Source organism: Solea solea, chromosome 21 (assembly GCF_958295425.1).
Source record: "Solea solea chromosome 21, fSolSol10.1, whole genome shotgun sequence".
Classification (NCBI taxonomy): domain Eukaryota; kingdom Metazoa; phylum Chordata; class Actinopteri; order Pleuronectiformes; family Soleidae; genus Solea; species Solea solea.
Window position 1 is genome coordinate 2,072,619 of NC_081154.1, and position 13,624 is coordinate 2,086,242.

The window sequence follows — 13,624 nt, forward strand, 5'->3', positions numbered from 1 at the left end:
AACAAGGCAAAGGAGGCGGGCAGTAGATGTTTTATTTTTAAAATGTATGATGCCGCGAGAGAGTGAATCTTCAGGTTTTCACTTCTATCACTTATCACAGGATTATTGACATACATTTGAGATTCTAACACTCAAAGCAGAAGAAAAGTGATCAAAACTTGATTAAAACATAGACCAATCAAGAAATGGACATAGCCATTCATGTTTGAAAAGTGCATCCTAGGAAGTAGCTTTTAGCCACCAGGGGGCGACTCTCCTGGTTGCAAGAACTTTGATTGAATGGAAGTCTATGGGAAAATGAGCTTCTACTCCTCGTTTGAGTCGTAGGCCAAGCGTAATCCAAGATTGTGGCAGAACGTAGAATAAACCTTGAAGTAGTCTTGACACCAACTGGGAAGAAAGAATATATTGAACAGCCACCAGGGGGCGCCTGTGTTGGTGGCAAAAAAGAACTTTGTGTGTCTTTATAGATTATTTTTTCATTATAAATATGTTTGTTTTTTTTTATTTATTGTGATATATATATCGTTTATATTGTGATATAATTTCATTTTATACTAAGTTCATATCGTCTACCCCTAATGTACAGTCATTCTGACCAGACGAGATGCTCTCTGACCCCCAGGTCGTTTGAGTTTGAGCCCCCTGGTTTGTGGGAAACATTTGTTTATTATCCAAATCCATAGTTTCAGTTCTTTTTCAATAGAAAATGATCTAAATGTTGTAAACTATGTTCCCATATAGATGTTAAACTGAGGCAGATATGTCCATTTTTATAAACATTTATGACCGGTATTAGACGTAGCATTGTGTCTTGTTGTGTTGCTGTCTCTGATGCTGGACTGGATGTGATATATTGCTTGATTTCTTTGCTGTTTGTTTGCCTTGTTTTCACTGTGCATCTAGTAAACACACACAGACAAAGAGACACAGAGAGACATAGAAAGAGAGAGCAGGAAAATAAAGGCTCAGGCAGGTGTAACAGATATTTTACCAGCAGCGGTGCTTTCTCATTAAACATAATCTCCTGCATCTCAGAAATGACGCTGAAATGTCAAACAGCGCTAAAGCAAATGTCGCCGCCGGGCAAACAGAAGTACAGAAGATATTTTTTTACTCTTCGCCGGTTTGCTGCAGTAGATTTTGTTTTATGTTTTATGACGTGCACTCGTGTCTCTGTGAGCGCCGCTCGTCCTGTATTCCCTGCATAGTTTGGGTCGTTTACATTTTACTATTCCACTAATGAATGTGTGGAGATAAACGAGGCACCGTCGCCGAGTAATAACTCCCTCATACAGTACACTGTCTCCTGCTTTGACTGCTTTTATCGCCTCACTTTGATGATGGATGGCCTTACACGTGTGTGTGTGTGTGTGTGTGTGTGTGTGTGTTTGTACGAGTGAATTATTAAACAAAGCCTTTAATTGAAAAGTCAAGATGTTAGTGCAGGCTGTTGACATCTCTCCTCTGTGTGTGTGTGTGTGTGTGTGTGTTTTCTCTCCTGCTGAAAACTGTATCATGAATAGCATTCATTTAAAGCAGTAGTATGTCATTTTTTTTTGCTTTTTATTTGTGTATAAAAAGTATACAATGCAGTAATAGTCTCACATAAATTTACATTTTACAGTCCCGTTAGAAAACAGAATTAAACAAAACACATGCAACAAGTCAACTTTATTTCAAGAGCTCTTTTAAAAACAACCAGGGTGCTTTACAAAGTAAAAGGCATAACAACAAGGTATAAAACATACAAAACAGTAGACAGCGACAGTAAAGTGAGATGACCTGCAAACAGGTCAGTGTATACAGTATATGTGAGTTTCAACAATGTTGCCCCACAGAGCCCGTTTTCACATGAGGAACTTGGCATACAAATAATGTCGAGATGCAAAACTTTACAGTAACAGAACTGTAACGTCAACAACAACAAATCACCAGAAGTCACGCACTGCAGCTTTAACCAAATCCCCCGAGCACAAGAAGTCGTCTTAAATGGGCATGAGACTCTGAGTCTGAAGCTGGCTTTTTCATTATCTGATGGAAATGACACCAGTGGGCTCAGAGGTAGACGAGGCTCAGCGCCGCAATAATCACCCGATCATCATCCGCTGACAGAGTGCTTAGAGACACACACTGCTTTACCGTCACCATGGCGACCAGTGGGAAAACGGGAGATAGATGGAGGAGTCATTTTTTAAAATTGTTTGATATGCTTTATATCGAGTCTCGCTGGCCATTTTCTCTGCGTGACAGACACAATCGTTTTCAGCCTCCCACTCAGGAGGGAAGGAAGTATCAGGATGTATCTGTGGACTCGCTCGTTTTCGTTTCCCCCACTGTGCTGAGATCAGTCGCCGAGCAGCAGGACACTGAAATAAACTTTGATTGCAATCTGTTTGTCATAAATTAATTTATGTTGCCACAGAGAGAGAGATAAACAGGAATACAAACAGGAATAAAAGCATGGAGAGATGTTTTATTAACACTGATGATAAGTACAACAGCGCTTTATCAGGCTCATGAAAATGCATCATAGGAAGGAAAAGCTTATGGTTAATTCCTGATTCCACTGTGTGATGATTAACAGCAGCACACAGACGCAAGAACATGAGTAGTTATCAGTGCAAATATACGACAATAAACACAGACACTTGTGAAACGGTTTTTTTATTTAACCTTTATTTTACTAGGAGGTCACATTAAAATGAAAATATCTGTTATAGTTGAGACCTCGCAGCGACAGGGTCAGTCAGCAGCATCGTAAATGTGATTAAACACCCACAACAACAATAGACACTGGAAAAACAATCAAATGAAATATTAAAAGCAGAAAAACAAAGCAAAATGTATTATCCTATTTTGTTTATAAACATCACCCAGTTCAAGTCTGAGTTTGGATGGAAGAACTCTCTCGTGCCAGGGACCAGGTTTTAGGATGCTTCTTTTTTACTAGACATGTTTTTTAAAAAAAAGACTACTTGTTGATCCCGCACACTGACCTCTGTGTGACCCTGTCTGCAGTACATGGAGACCATCTCCTCGCGGCAGATGGACATGCAGAAGTTCATCGCCGACGGCTGCAGGGAGGCTCTGCTGGAAGAAAAGAGACGCTTCTGTTTCCTCGCGGACAAACACTGCATGTTCTCCTTCCAAATCAGCAGCTTCTACGAGAAAGTAAGCAACGACGGGGAATGAGACACAAATGAGAAACAAACTGCTCTTTATCTCTCTCCCGCTCTGACTCTCTTTGCTCCTGTGTCTGGTGTTTGCTTCCAGGCCAAAGAGATGCTGGCCGTGAAGCTCCTGAGCTGGCAGGAGAAGTGCAGCGACATCACCAAGGTGCCGGACACGGTGGAGAACATGATCGAGGAGCTCTCCACCACTCCAGAGCAATCACCGCTGCTGGAACGTTGCAACAGGGTGAGTTTTTAAAATTTGTAGAGAAACAGAAGAAGAAGTGGAGCATCATAACCAAGTTTCGACTACTTTCTTAATTAATCAAGTACTTGTTTGGTCCACAAATGTCCTATTTGTCCACACAGCAAAACTTATTTGTTACGTGGAACAAAAGAAACCCAGAAAACATTCACATTTAAGAGGCTGAGAACTCAGTAATTGATTAATCTGTAATTTTCTTGATTAATCAAGTACTAAAATGTCAGAAAATGTTGAAAAATTTTGATCAGTATTTTCCAAAACCTTAAAAAACCCGATGATGTCCTCAAACGAAAACTGGCTGCTTTTCTTCTTCGTCTTATATCATTGTCATTATGTAAGTCCTCGTTTTGCTTTAATCAGTTTATAACGCTAATTTTAGTGGAAACTGGGACTTAGAATTTCATTCCTGGCTGTGATGCTGCATTGTTTTAGAGTATGTGACAATATTTCCAAGTAGAAACAAATCATGAATGAATCAGGCCGTCGACTGTAGCATCTCGCCTCGATGTTGCTTGTATTTTATCTCTTTAAATGAGCTGATAAAGCCGCAGATAAAACGCTGTCGTGGGTTATCATTAGCTGGCCGTCGGCCATGGGAATCACCAGATTTGATGTTGTGTGAAAGTCCACTGAATGTAATTAGACCGCGACGGTTTACTGCTGCGCAGATGGCTGTAATATAAAAAGCTTTAATTACGTTGATGACAGTTGAGAATCACTGTGTCGTCAACCACATTTTGCCCAAAAATGACATGATGCGACGTGAGGACCGGAGACTCTTGTTTTCAGGGTGATTGAGGTGTTTTTTTTTCTCTCCTGTGTCTCTCAGCAGAACAACATGCCTCCTCCAGCTCCACCGCTCAAGGCTCAGATCAGTCCGCTTGCAAACATGTTTGACCCCGAGCCCAGATCTCCACTCACTTCTTTTTCAGACCACAACTCAGGTAGTAACGGCTGCTCTGAAACACACACACATGTTCTAATCAAGACCATTTAAGTCATTTCAATGCCTCATTTAGATCCTATTGATGTGGTCTGTTGACATTTTAAACATTTCCACCAAGCGGTACAGGTGCAGTTGGCTTTCCACAGTCTGGTTTGGAACTGCATCTGGTTTTTATTTTCACTGCTGGGTGTAAAAGTGATAGCTAAAGGCTATATTATTCCATAATATAGTTCTAGCTCTACTTGACTCTACTCTTTTATTTTTGCTTTTCCATTACCTGGTACCTTTTGTTAATAAGTCTTACAAAATGTTCTTTAAATTTAAAACAACAACTCCAGATCAGGGCAGCCTCGGTGAGGACAGTCTGTCCCGGTCCACGTCGCTGTCGTCCGGTCTCAATGCGGGCAGGAAACAGCGGGTCAGGACCATCTTCCCACACACGGCGGGCAACAACGACACGCTCCTCAGCTTCGACGACGGCGAAGTCATCTCCCTGTTCATTCACGAGGAGAAGGACGGCTGGTTGTACGGAGAGCTGGAGAGGACCAAACAGTGAGTTTGTCTTCATGATATTTAACAGCACAGAGACGCACTAATGATGTATTCACATATAGAAAAGCTTGTAACTTGTAATCCACTAAAAATTTAATAATGAGATGGAGAACACCAAATGACAACATACAATGAAAACACACACATTATTCTTCTGCTGTAAATACTATAAATAATCACATCAATGTACATACTAATGATACATTACATTATTGTATTGAAAATATGTATTAAAAGTAGTAAAAATAGAGCGTAAAAGTGATAATAAGGGATACAAATAATAATAAGGGATTTCAGAATAGCTAGTCGATAAAAATCGGTTGTAAGAATATTAAAACCATAAAAAGTAGTATGTGTGTTTCTGTGATAGTGGACATCCTCTTTCATATATTTCCAGACATTTGTAATTAAGATCTATGAGAATATGTTTTAACTAAAATCTCTTTGAGTCAAATATCCATCATGTGTTTCTTGGAAAAATATTTAAAAATGCTATATTTTAAACAAATGTGTCTTATTTTATCTACGAATGTGTGGATGTGTTTAATAAATGAGTGTATGAATCCTGGGAAACCCTCTAGAAGCTGATGAAACAAATGCAGTGTAAATAGTAGCACTGACACACCCAGAGGAGGACATGTACTTTCATTTCAAACAAATATGCAGCAGCACTGACACACACACACACACACACACACACACACACACACACACACTTGCGTTTTTCACATAACTGAGGTGGCAGTACTCGTTCCTGCTTTGTTTCTTAATATTTTTGCAGTGCTAATACACACAGACTATGTGAGGAATGTTCAAAGTGACGGTCATAAAGCTTCAACTCGCTCTCTCACAAAAACACACACACACACAAACCCAGCTGCACACACACACACACACACATAAAGAGACATCTGCTCTTTTATTTCAGTCAACTATGAACAAATGATGAGTCGTCTCCGTGACATGTGCTGATAAGTGGATTAAATGAATATGACAGGTCGGTTTTAGAAAAGGTGAAACTGCACCTTTACACAGCTGCTGTCCCCTTCAGGTAGCTAAGAGGAAAAAATGTTGTCATACAAAAACAGATTCCCTGCTGCGCAATAGTCTTTGGGCAGAAATTTAGACTCACTGGCCACTTTATTAGGTACACATGACACCTAATAAAGTGGAGTGAGTAGCATCTCCTGCTGCTGCGGGTTCAAGGTTCGATGTGTTATGTGGTCAGACATGGTCTCTTTCATAACCTCATTGAAAAAAAAGGAAATTTGAGTCCCCCCTGTGGCATTTTCGCCCAGAAAAGTGCTTTTTTGTATAATTTCCTGCTTAATCTAGACAATTTGGTGCATGAAAAACCCAGTAGATCAACATCAAAATCAATAGTCAATAGTTTTTTGTGACGATTCGTAATATATTAAGAACGGTTGCATGACTGCCTTATTTGTGGTTCATACATCTATTACCACAAGGTGGCAGCAGCATTTAGTTAGTGGACTTTGTGTGTTTTTGTAGAAGTGATGGAATTTACGAGGTTTCTTGAATGCATCTCATAACTTGCTGGAAATGCCCATCTCTACTTTTTTTTTTACTATTTTCTGATGCTGAGTTTGAACTTCAAGTCTTGTATACATATTTTCGTATTTATTGTATTTATTTATATTTATTTCAAGTCTGCATTCAACATGTTTATACAGATTAACAGGGTTAAAAGAAATGAGACTTGATGGACAGAAATAACAAATTGAAGCAAACTTCAGGCATTATTACTCGTATTTAATTCTGAATTGATGCTGTGGACCACATAAAACAATAAAATTTAAAGTAAAATGTCATTAAATGTAAATAAATTGTATTGTTTATTTACGTGGATCACTTAGTGTCTAATCTGGTCAGTAAGAAGAAAAAAAAGGGGTGGGAGACATTAAAATTATATCATCATTTATTCCATTATGAGATTTCAATAATAATATTTGTGAAAACAATTCAAAATAAAAGTGTTACTTTTAAAATTGAACGATATATAGTTCACACTTAATTTACGATCCAAATTGTGTCTCTGTGTCATTAAACGGTCTTTTGGGGTCTTAATGCAGTCACTTGGCAGTGTGTGTGGACGTCGACACGCTGGAATAAATCATGGTTCTTTCTGTTACTTAGCAACAAATCCCCTGCTTTGGTCTGATCAACCATTTTTTTTTTCCCCCAGACGTGACTTGAAGACAACCTCTAAAATTTGTATGTGTGTGTGTTACCTCGTGTGATGTGTGTGTGTGTGTGTGTGCGCATCTGTTTCAGGTCTCTTGTCTGCAGCGGTGACTCAGTGATTTTAAAAAAACAACAAAAAAAACATCTGTTGTGTTTGTGCGCAGACATCACCTGACACTGACAGACAGATCTGTTTTTCTTCACTACAAATCACAGAAGAAACTCACTGACAATAAAACACCCACCTGTTTCAGCAGATGGCAAACAATGTTGTGCAAAATTGCTCAATTTCTCTCATACTGATAATAACTCGTCAAAAATAACTAACAACTCCGTTAAAAACACAAAATCTCAAATGCATGGTGCAAAAGAAAATATGTAAACGAGACCAGGAAAAATTCAGAGCCGTTAAAATGACATACGAATAAAAGCGAAAGCAAGACGAGGAAAACATCACGCAAAATAAAGTGAGGGCAAATAAAAGAATAAAAACAAAGTAATTAAACCAATAAAATGAAAGATATAAAGGAAATACAACATCACGTATAGGGAAGTCTGTGATTTTTTTGTGACCTTTGTTTTACCAGGACATAAATCCCATTGAGATTAATCATTTTAAAGATTAATAATTTTTAATCTAATGTCTTGTGTCTCTGTAGGCGGGGCTGGTTTCCCTCATCATACTGCAGACCTTACAGTGAGCCGGTGATATCAAACAGGTAAGGAAAACAAATCAATAACAGCAGCGTTTACAGCAAGGCGTTTTTTTTTATCTTCCGTGAGCTGACGCCGTACGTCTCTGTTAGCATGCGCAGCCTGAGCGTGGCCAACCTGCCGGAACAGTACGAGGAGGCGGAGCCAGTCTTGATCCCACCCCCAGACTATAGCGACAACGTCCCGTCCAGACGGACGCTCCCGTCGATACCATCACCGCAGAACAAGGTCAGTGCCACAGCACAGTTATACCGTATTTACTTCATCCGCACATAGAGAATTAAAGGTCCAGTGTGTAAGAAACAGTGACGTCTAATGGTGAGACTGCAGATTGCAACAACTGCAATACGTACACTCCAGCCGGTTTGCTGTAGTGCAATATTGGTAAAGCAAGGCCCTTACCATAAGTACATTAAAAAAACACTAACTTATTGGTATTTCTACTCTTTTTCTGCCAGTAAATACTCCTAAATGTTACACACTGGACCTTTAAAGAACATAACAGACTACTCTTTAACATGGATTTACATATTAGTGGCGATCTAACGTACAATACTAACATAAAGAGAATTCAAAGCTGTTTTACTGTCCAGCGGTAGAATAAATGACACAAGAATTTCCTATTTTTGGATAGATTTGGAAGAGTTTGTTTAAGGGAAAAAAATTCAGGATCTTCTAAAAGCAAACCTTTGCGTGATAGAGGAAAGAGGAGGTTTGCACTCGCTAAGTGCTTTCTCGAGTTTGTTACCAACAGACCTCAGTTGTGTAACACACACATAAATGTGCCAACGGTGAACACCTGCCAGCAAAAGAACCAGTTTTAATGAGATCATTTCATCTTTTTTGAAATGTTTTCCATCAACCTTTCCGTAAAAATGATTGATTTGCTGCCCGAGAGTTGCCAAAAGAAATCCCTTAGTGCAGTTTTAATGTGTCAGCATTTGTCATATCTGCCAACAACAACTCACAAGATAGAAAATATTTCAGGGAACAAATCATCATATTTAGACAGTAATGTATGACTTTTTAGGTTATAGGTTTTAATGTCACGTTTGTTTGATTTGAGTAGCATAAATTTAAAAAGTGAAGGACAGATTTGGTGGCCTAAGAATTTTTGCATACATATATGACAAGGACAATTGTTGTCAAGGGAAACTTGGCAGAGGTTTCTGAGTGCTTTTTTACTTCTACTTATTTCTTGTACTCTAAAGCCCTTTTCTAAAATGGTTATGATAAGATAATCCTTTGTTAGTTCCACAAAGGGAATATTTACATTGCTACAGCAGCAAAGACAGTAAAGGTAAAAGTAAAGGGTAAAAAAGAATTACTAAAAGACACACTAACACAGAAGGGAAGGAAACAGAGAGGAAGTTAAGGATAAGGTTAAGTATTTATGTGTAGGACATGTGTTTTCACCTTTTATTAACAGTTGCTTATGTGCCTTTAAGCCAGGCACCAAGCCTGTGTTTGTGTTGGGCAGCTGCCATGTTTGAGTTTCTACGACATGGCTCATCAGATGTTCATGAAAATGTTCGTACACTTCCTGACAGGATTTCTTTATTGCCGTACGTCGCAGACACCACACCCATGTCACAAAATACCTCCACACATGTCCAAGTCTCACGTCTTATCAACATCTCCTTAACGCAGAGTCATTGCCTCCACGCCCTCAGAACACACCTCAGTTTCCCAAAAGGATAGACGAGCATTAAAGAGGTTTTTGTTTGCCTTCTGCTCATGACACAGACTTCAGACGTCTTTGAACACACAGTCGGGGGAAAATGCTTTTTTATGGAGCGAGAGATTGGAGTAGGGAAAAAGTAAGAGGGACAAGAGGGTACAAGCACAATTTCATTGTGTGCCCTCACTGTGTCAGCTGGTTGAAAATGAACGAGCTGTAGCTGTGCTGCCAGTGGACAAGCCTGGACACTTTTCTTCTTCTCCCTCGTCATCACTGTCCTCCCTGCTCTGTCCGTACGCCGTGTCCTTTACTTTGAATCTGCTGCCTCAGCGTTTCACTGCGGAGATAAACGACTATCACTTCTTCATATTCCTTCAGTTTTACAGCCACCTGTTGTTTAGAATAGAATCCAAAACACAGATATTGTGCGCTAGAGGCTAGTGAGCTGGATGATTTGATGTTTATGTAGTCAGTGTTATAATAAGACCCCAAAACTTTGCCTAAATACCCTAAAAATGTAAGGATTCTTAGCTTTGATAGCTAGCTAGCTAGCTTGCTAGCTGTGGACACAAAATAGCATGTCCAAAAAAACATAGGCATTGTGCTTTAGAGGCTAGTTAGCTTTCAGCAGCACTGGATTATCTGGTGCTTCTATAGCCAGTATGTCATAATAAACAAAAAATACCAGAAACTTAACCTAAAACACACAACAATATTAAGATTCGTTAGCTAGCTATTAAAACCCCAACATTTAAGTAGCTTAACCTAAAACAACTTAAACATAATATATGATCCTCTGGCACATTTTTAATATAGTGTAAGAAAATTATTTTTGACCAAATGAATAGCTGTAATGTGCCTATTGACAGCTAGCTAGCTTGCTACCTGTCTTAATTAGTGATAGATAGGCCCGCAGATCGATCGATAGATTTTTTGCATGACAAAAAACAGGGAATAAAGAGTACTTTGACTTTTTTTTTTTCGTTTAGATTTTTGATATGAAAGTTTATTATTTTTCTCTATAATTGTTTATGTTTCTGAGTGTGTAAAAAAAACAAGTGCAAGTTCTATAAATAGTATGTATACTAGTTGCCATAGCAGCAAAAAGTGCAGGTTTGCTGCAGACATTACATAAGTCAAACTTCCAAGTTGCCTTAAAGTCTGAATTCAGAAGATAACCAGTGCATGGATTATGTAGAAAAAGCCATCCTGTTCTTTGGCTGAATGACTTTTGAATGTTGACTGCCCTCTGCTGGAAGAGTGGGGAGGGGCATGTTCTTCTATAACCAGTAATACATGCAAGAGATGCCTTTCCAAACAAGCTTTGTCAGCAAGTTAAGTTAGTCTAAAGTTTATGTCTATAGCTCATTTTAAAACAACCCCAGTTGACCAAAAATAATGTAAAAATAGAGATAAGCAACAAACAATCAGAAATAAACGTATATATACTAGAAAGATTTGCATCTGAAAAAGTAGAATAACAGGCAGATAACATCGTATTTTAAGTGAAATTATAGATTATAGATATGCATTCTGATTTAATCTAAACAACAAACTCTTGCTGAGTTATTGTCCCCATGCTCACTTGACTCTGCACGGCTGGTAAGATGATCATCGTCCTCAGGTGGTAGAGAAGGAGGAGGTGTGTGTGTCTCTTGTCTGCATTTCTAGATGAACTAGATTCCTCGTACGTGTCAAAACTCCAGTGCACTGATTAGAAACGGGGGGGCAGGTGAGTGTTGATGAGAAATCTAATCAAACCAGTTTGACCACAGTGACGCTCCTCACAGCTGAAGGGAGGGTGTAGGTCTGTGACGACTGTGGTGTGTTTGTTTTCTCTTTTTGTCCACGTGATCTTTAAGGGTCTTTTTTTGTCTTAACAACAGGTTTCCTTAGTCAATGGCACAGCAAAGGCTCCTTTTCTTGGGTGAGTGAACCTAACATGGCTAACAGAAACTTACAAGTTATGTATGAGCTGATTAATCGAGCGTCTGATGGTGGAGTTTTTAAACCGTTTTTCTTTCCCCTGCAGAGGAGGGAATCCGTTCGCCACCGTCAAGCTGAAACCAACCGTCACGAATGACAGATCGGCGCCGTGCATCTAACGCACTGTAGGAGCAGTTTCACCGCCGTCATGCCTTCAAGGGAATCATGTAACATGGCACCCATGTGACACAACATACATCAACCCACACACCCCCAGTCCTGTCTGTTTTATCAAAGGGATCCATTGTTTGTTGGCATACGTGTGCTTTACTGTGCCCAGTGTTTATCTTTGACTTAAGCCGCAGCTGTGATACTTTGCATAATTAGCACATGGATATTCTCTAGTGTGAAGACAGTGTCTCATAAGCACCAAACATTTCCACCCAAAATCACACGGAAGGCGCAGTCTGTAAGAATTAGTGGCATCTAATGGTGATACTGCAGATTGACAACAAACGGAGGACTCAATTCCAAGGAACTACGGTGGCCTTCGCTGATCAGAAAGGATGTGAGACGCTCTTTTACAGCTCTTTCTGCTGTCATCTCCTCTTTCCTCATTGGTTTATGCATCAGTTTTATGTGGTTTACCTTTGTTTGTGTAATACGTGTCAGAATGGTTTAAATTGAATGCCTAAACAAGTACAGTACATTCTAAACTTACGTTAGAATGTTCCCTTAAAGTTAACTTGATTTATTTAGGTGTTACTTAGGAGTCATTTGCTTTTTTTGAGTGAAGAAAGAAGGGCAGCACATGATGGCGGCCAACGCAAAGCAAGGTTAATGCTTAAAGTACATATGAAAGGCGATTTTTCACATATTTATGGGTAGTATATTCAAACTCTCCCAAAAAGTGCACACTAGGTCTTTAAATTCTCATGAAAATGACAGCTAAATTCAATTTAATCCATTCAAAAACAGTGACAAAATGTCGGGTGATGATAAACAATAGAACTGACAAATCAAAGTAAGAAAAGGTAAAGGAAAACGAACGTTGGGGACTCCAATTGACATGGAACACCCATCACAAAATCAAACATCATATCTAATGTCCTAAACAACCACTTTAATGTGTCTGGGAATTTGAAATCATGCATTTTTAAGACATTTGCGGTGAAATGTAAGGCTGAGATGAACCTGCGTCGTCATTTCTGGGAGTGAACTCCTTCCTTTAAAGGCCGTGTCTGTGAGGAGAAAAGTGCTCATTATCTCGCTTGTGCTGCAAAGAAAGCGCTCCAGGTGTGAGCGACAGTAGCAGGATGAGGACGCGAAAGACCAGCACTCCAGGCTGTCTTCATGAAACAAACATATATATACATCATTATTATTGTTGTTATTTTTCTTATAATTATTGTTGTTTTGTCTTTCTTTTTTTAAAGACGCACAGAGATTGTAAGAATGAAGGGTGAGCGACGTGCTGGGAAATGGTTGTTGAGGCTGAAAACAGCACGTCGGTTTAAAACCAGGAGGCTATTTATAAACAGTGAGTTTGTATGAGATATTTAAAAATTAAAAAAATGTGTATTCAGAAGTCCAGTGAGCGTTTTGAAGGGCCAGGATTTTTGATTGGACTGCTGCTGCTGGTATGTGTGTATGTCATGTGGCTAAAGTGACCTTTTTAATGAAGGGATTATTCTTCACAACTCCACTGTTTTCATGTGTATGAACAAATGTAAATGGCCGACGTTCACATTTCCTGTGAACACAGTGGGTGTGTGTTGAGTAGTTTATGAGGAAAGGGACATTTTTTTACCATGTTTATTGATTTAGGATGTAAATGTGTGTGCGATTTAAAAACAGTTTATTGACTCACGTGATGCACATCACACAGACAGTAAATACAACATGCTTTCTTCAGAATATCTTTTTTTTCTACTGTGTTCGACGACATGAAGTCTTCTTATTTTCATCAATAAAACATGTTTAACAAAATTCTGTCATGCATAATAAAAGTTCATTTGCATCAGATGTGAAATTTCCTTCTTGTTCCTGTGGCTCCCTCACATTGGACTACGTTTTAAGTAGGGTATTGTTTTTTTTACTTTAAAGTTTTTGATGTTATAACGGCTGCAACTAAAGATTATTTTCATACTCAGCCTGTCGAT

The 13,624-nt window shown here is 39.0% G+C and overlaps 1 protein-coding gene across 2 annotated transcripts in view; it reads left to right on the forward strand.

Moving 5' to 3' along the window:
* The window catches only part of baiap2l1a (BAR/IMD domain containing adaptor protein 2 like 1a), a 28,964-nt gene extending 15,477 nt beyond the window's left edge, over positions 1-13,487 (forward strand). Inside the window, exons 7-14 of one of the 2 annotated variants that reach the window (XM_058621559.1) lie at positions 3,022-3,174; positions 3,277-3,420; positions 4,271-4,382; positions 4,723-4,936; positions 7,801-7,860; positions 7,948-8,083; positions 11,423-11,463; positions 11,569-13,487. In XM_058621559.1, the coding sequence (XP_058477542.1) occupies positions 3,022-3,174; positions 3,277-3,420; positions 4,271-4,382; positions 4,723-4,936; positions 7,801-7,860; positions 7,948-8,083; positions 11,423-11,463; positions 11,569-11,641 (933 nt within the window). In that variant the 3' untranslated portion in view covers positions 11,642-13,487. Of the gene's footprint in view, positions 1-3,021; positions 3,175-3,276; positions 3,421-4,267; positions 4,383-4,722; positions 4,937-7,800; positions 7,861-7,947; positions 8,084-11,422; positions 11,464-11,568 lie in introns of both variants that reach the window. The other variant, XM_058621558.1, reaches the window with a different exon arrangement.
* Positions 13,488-13,624: the final 137 nt, after the last annotated feature.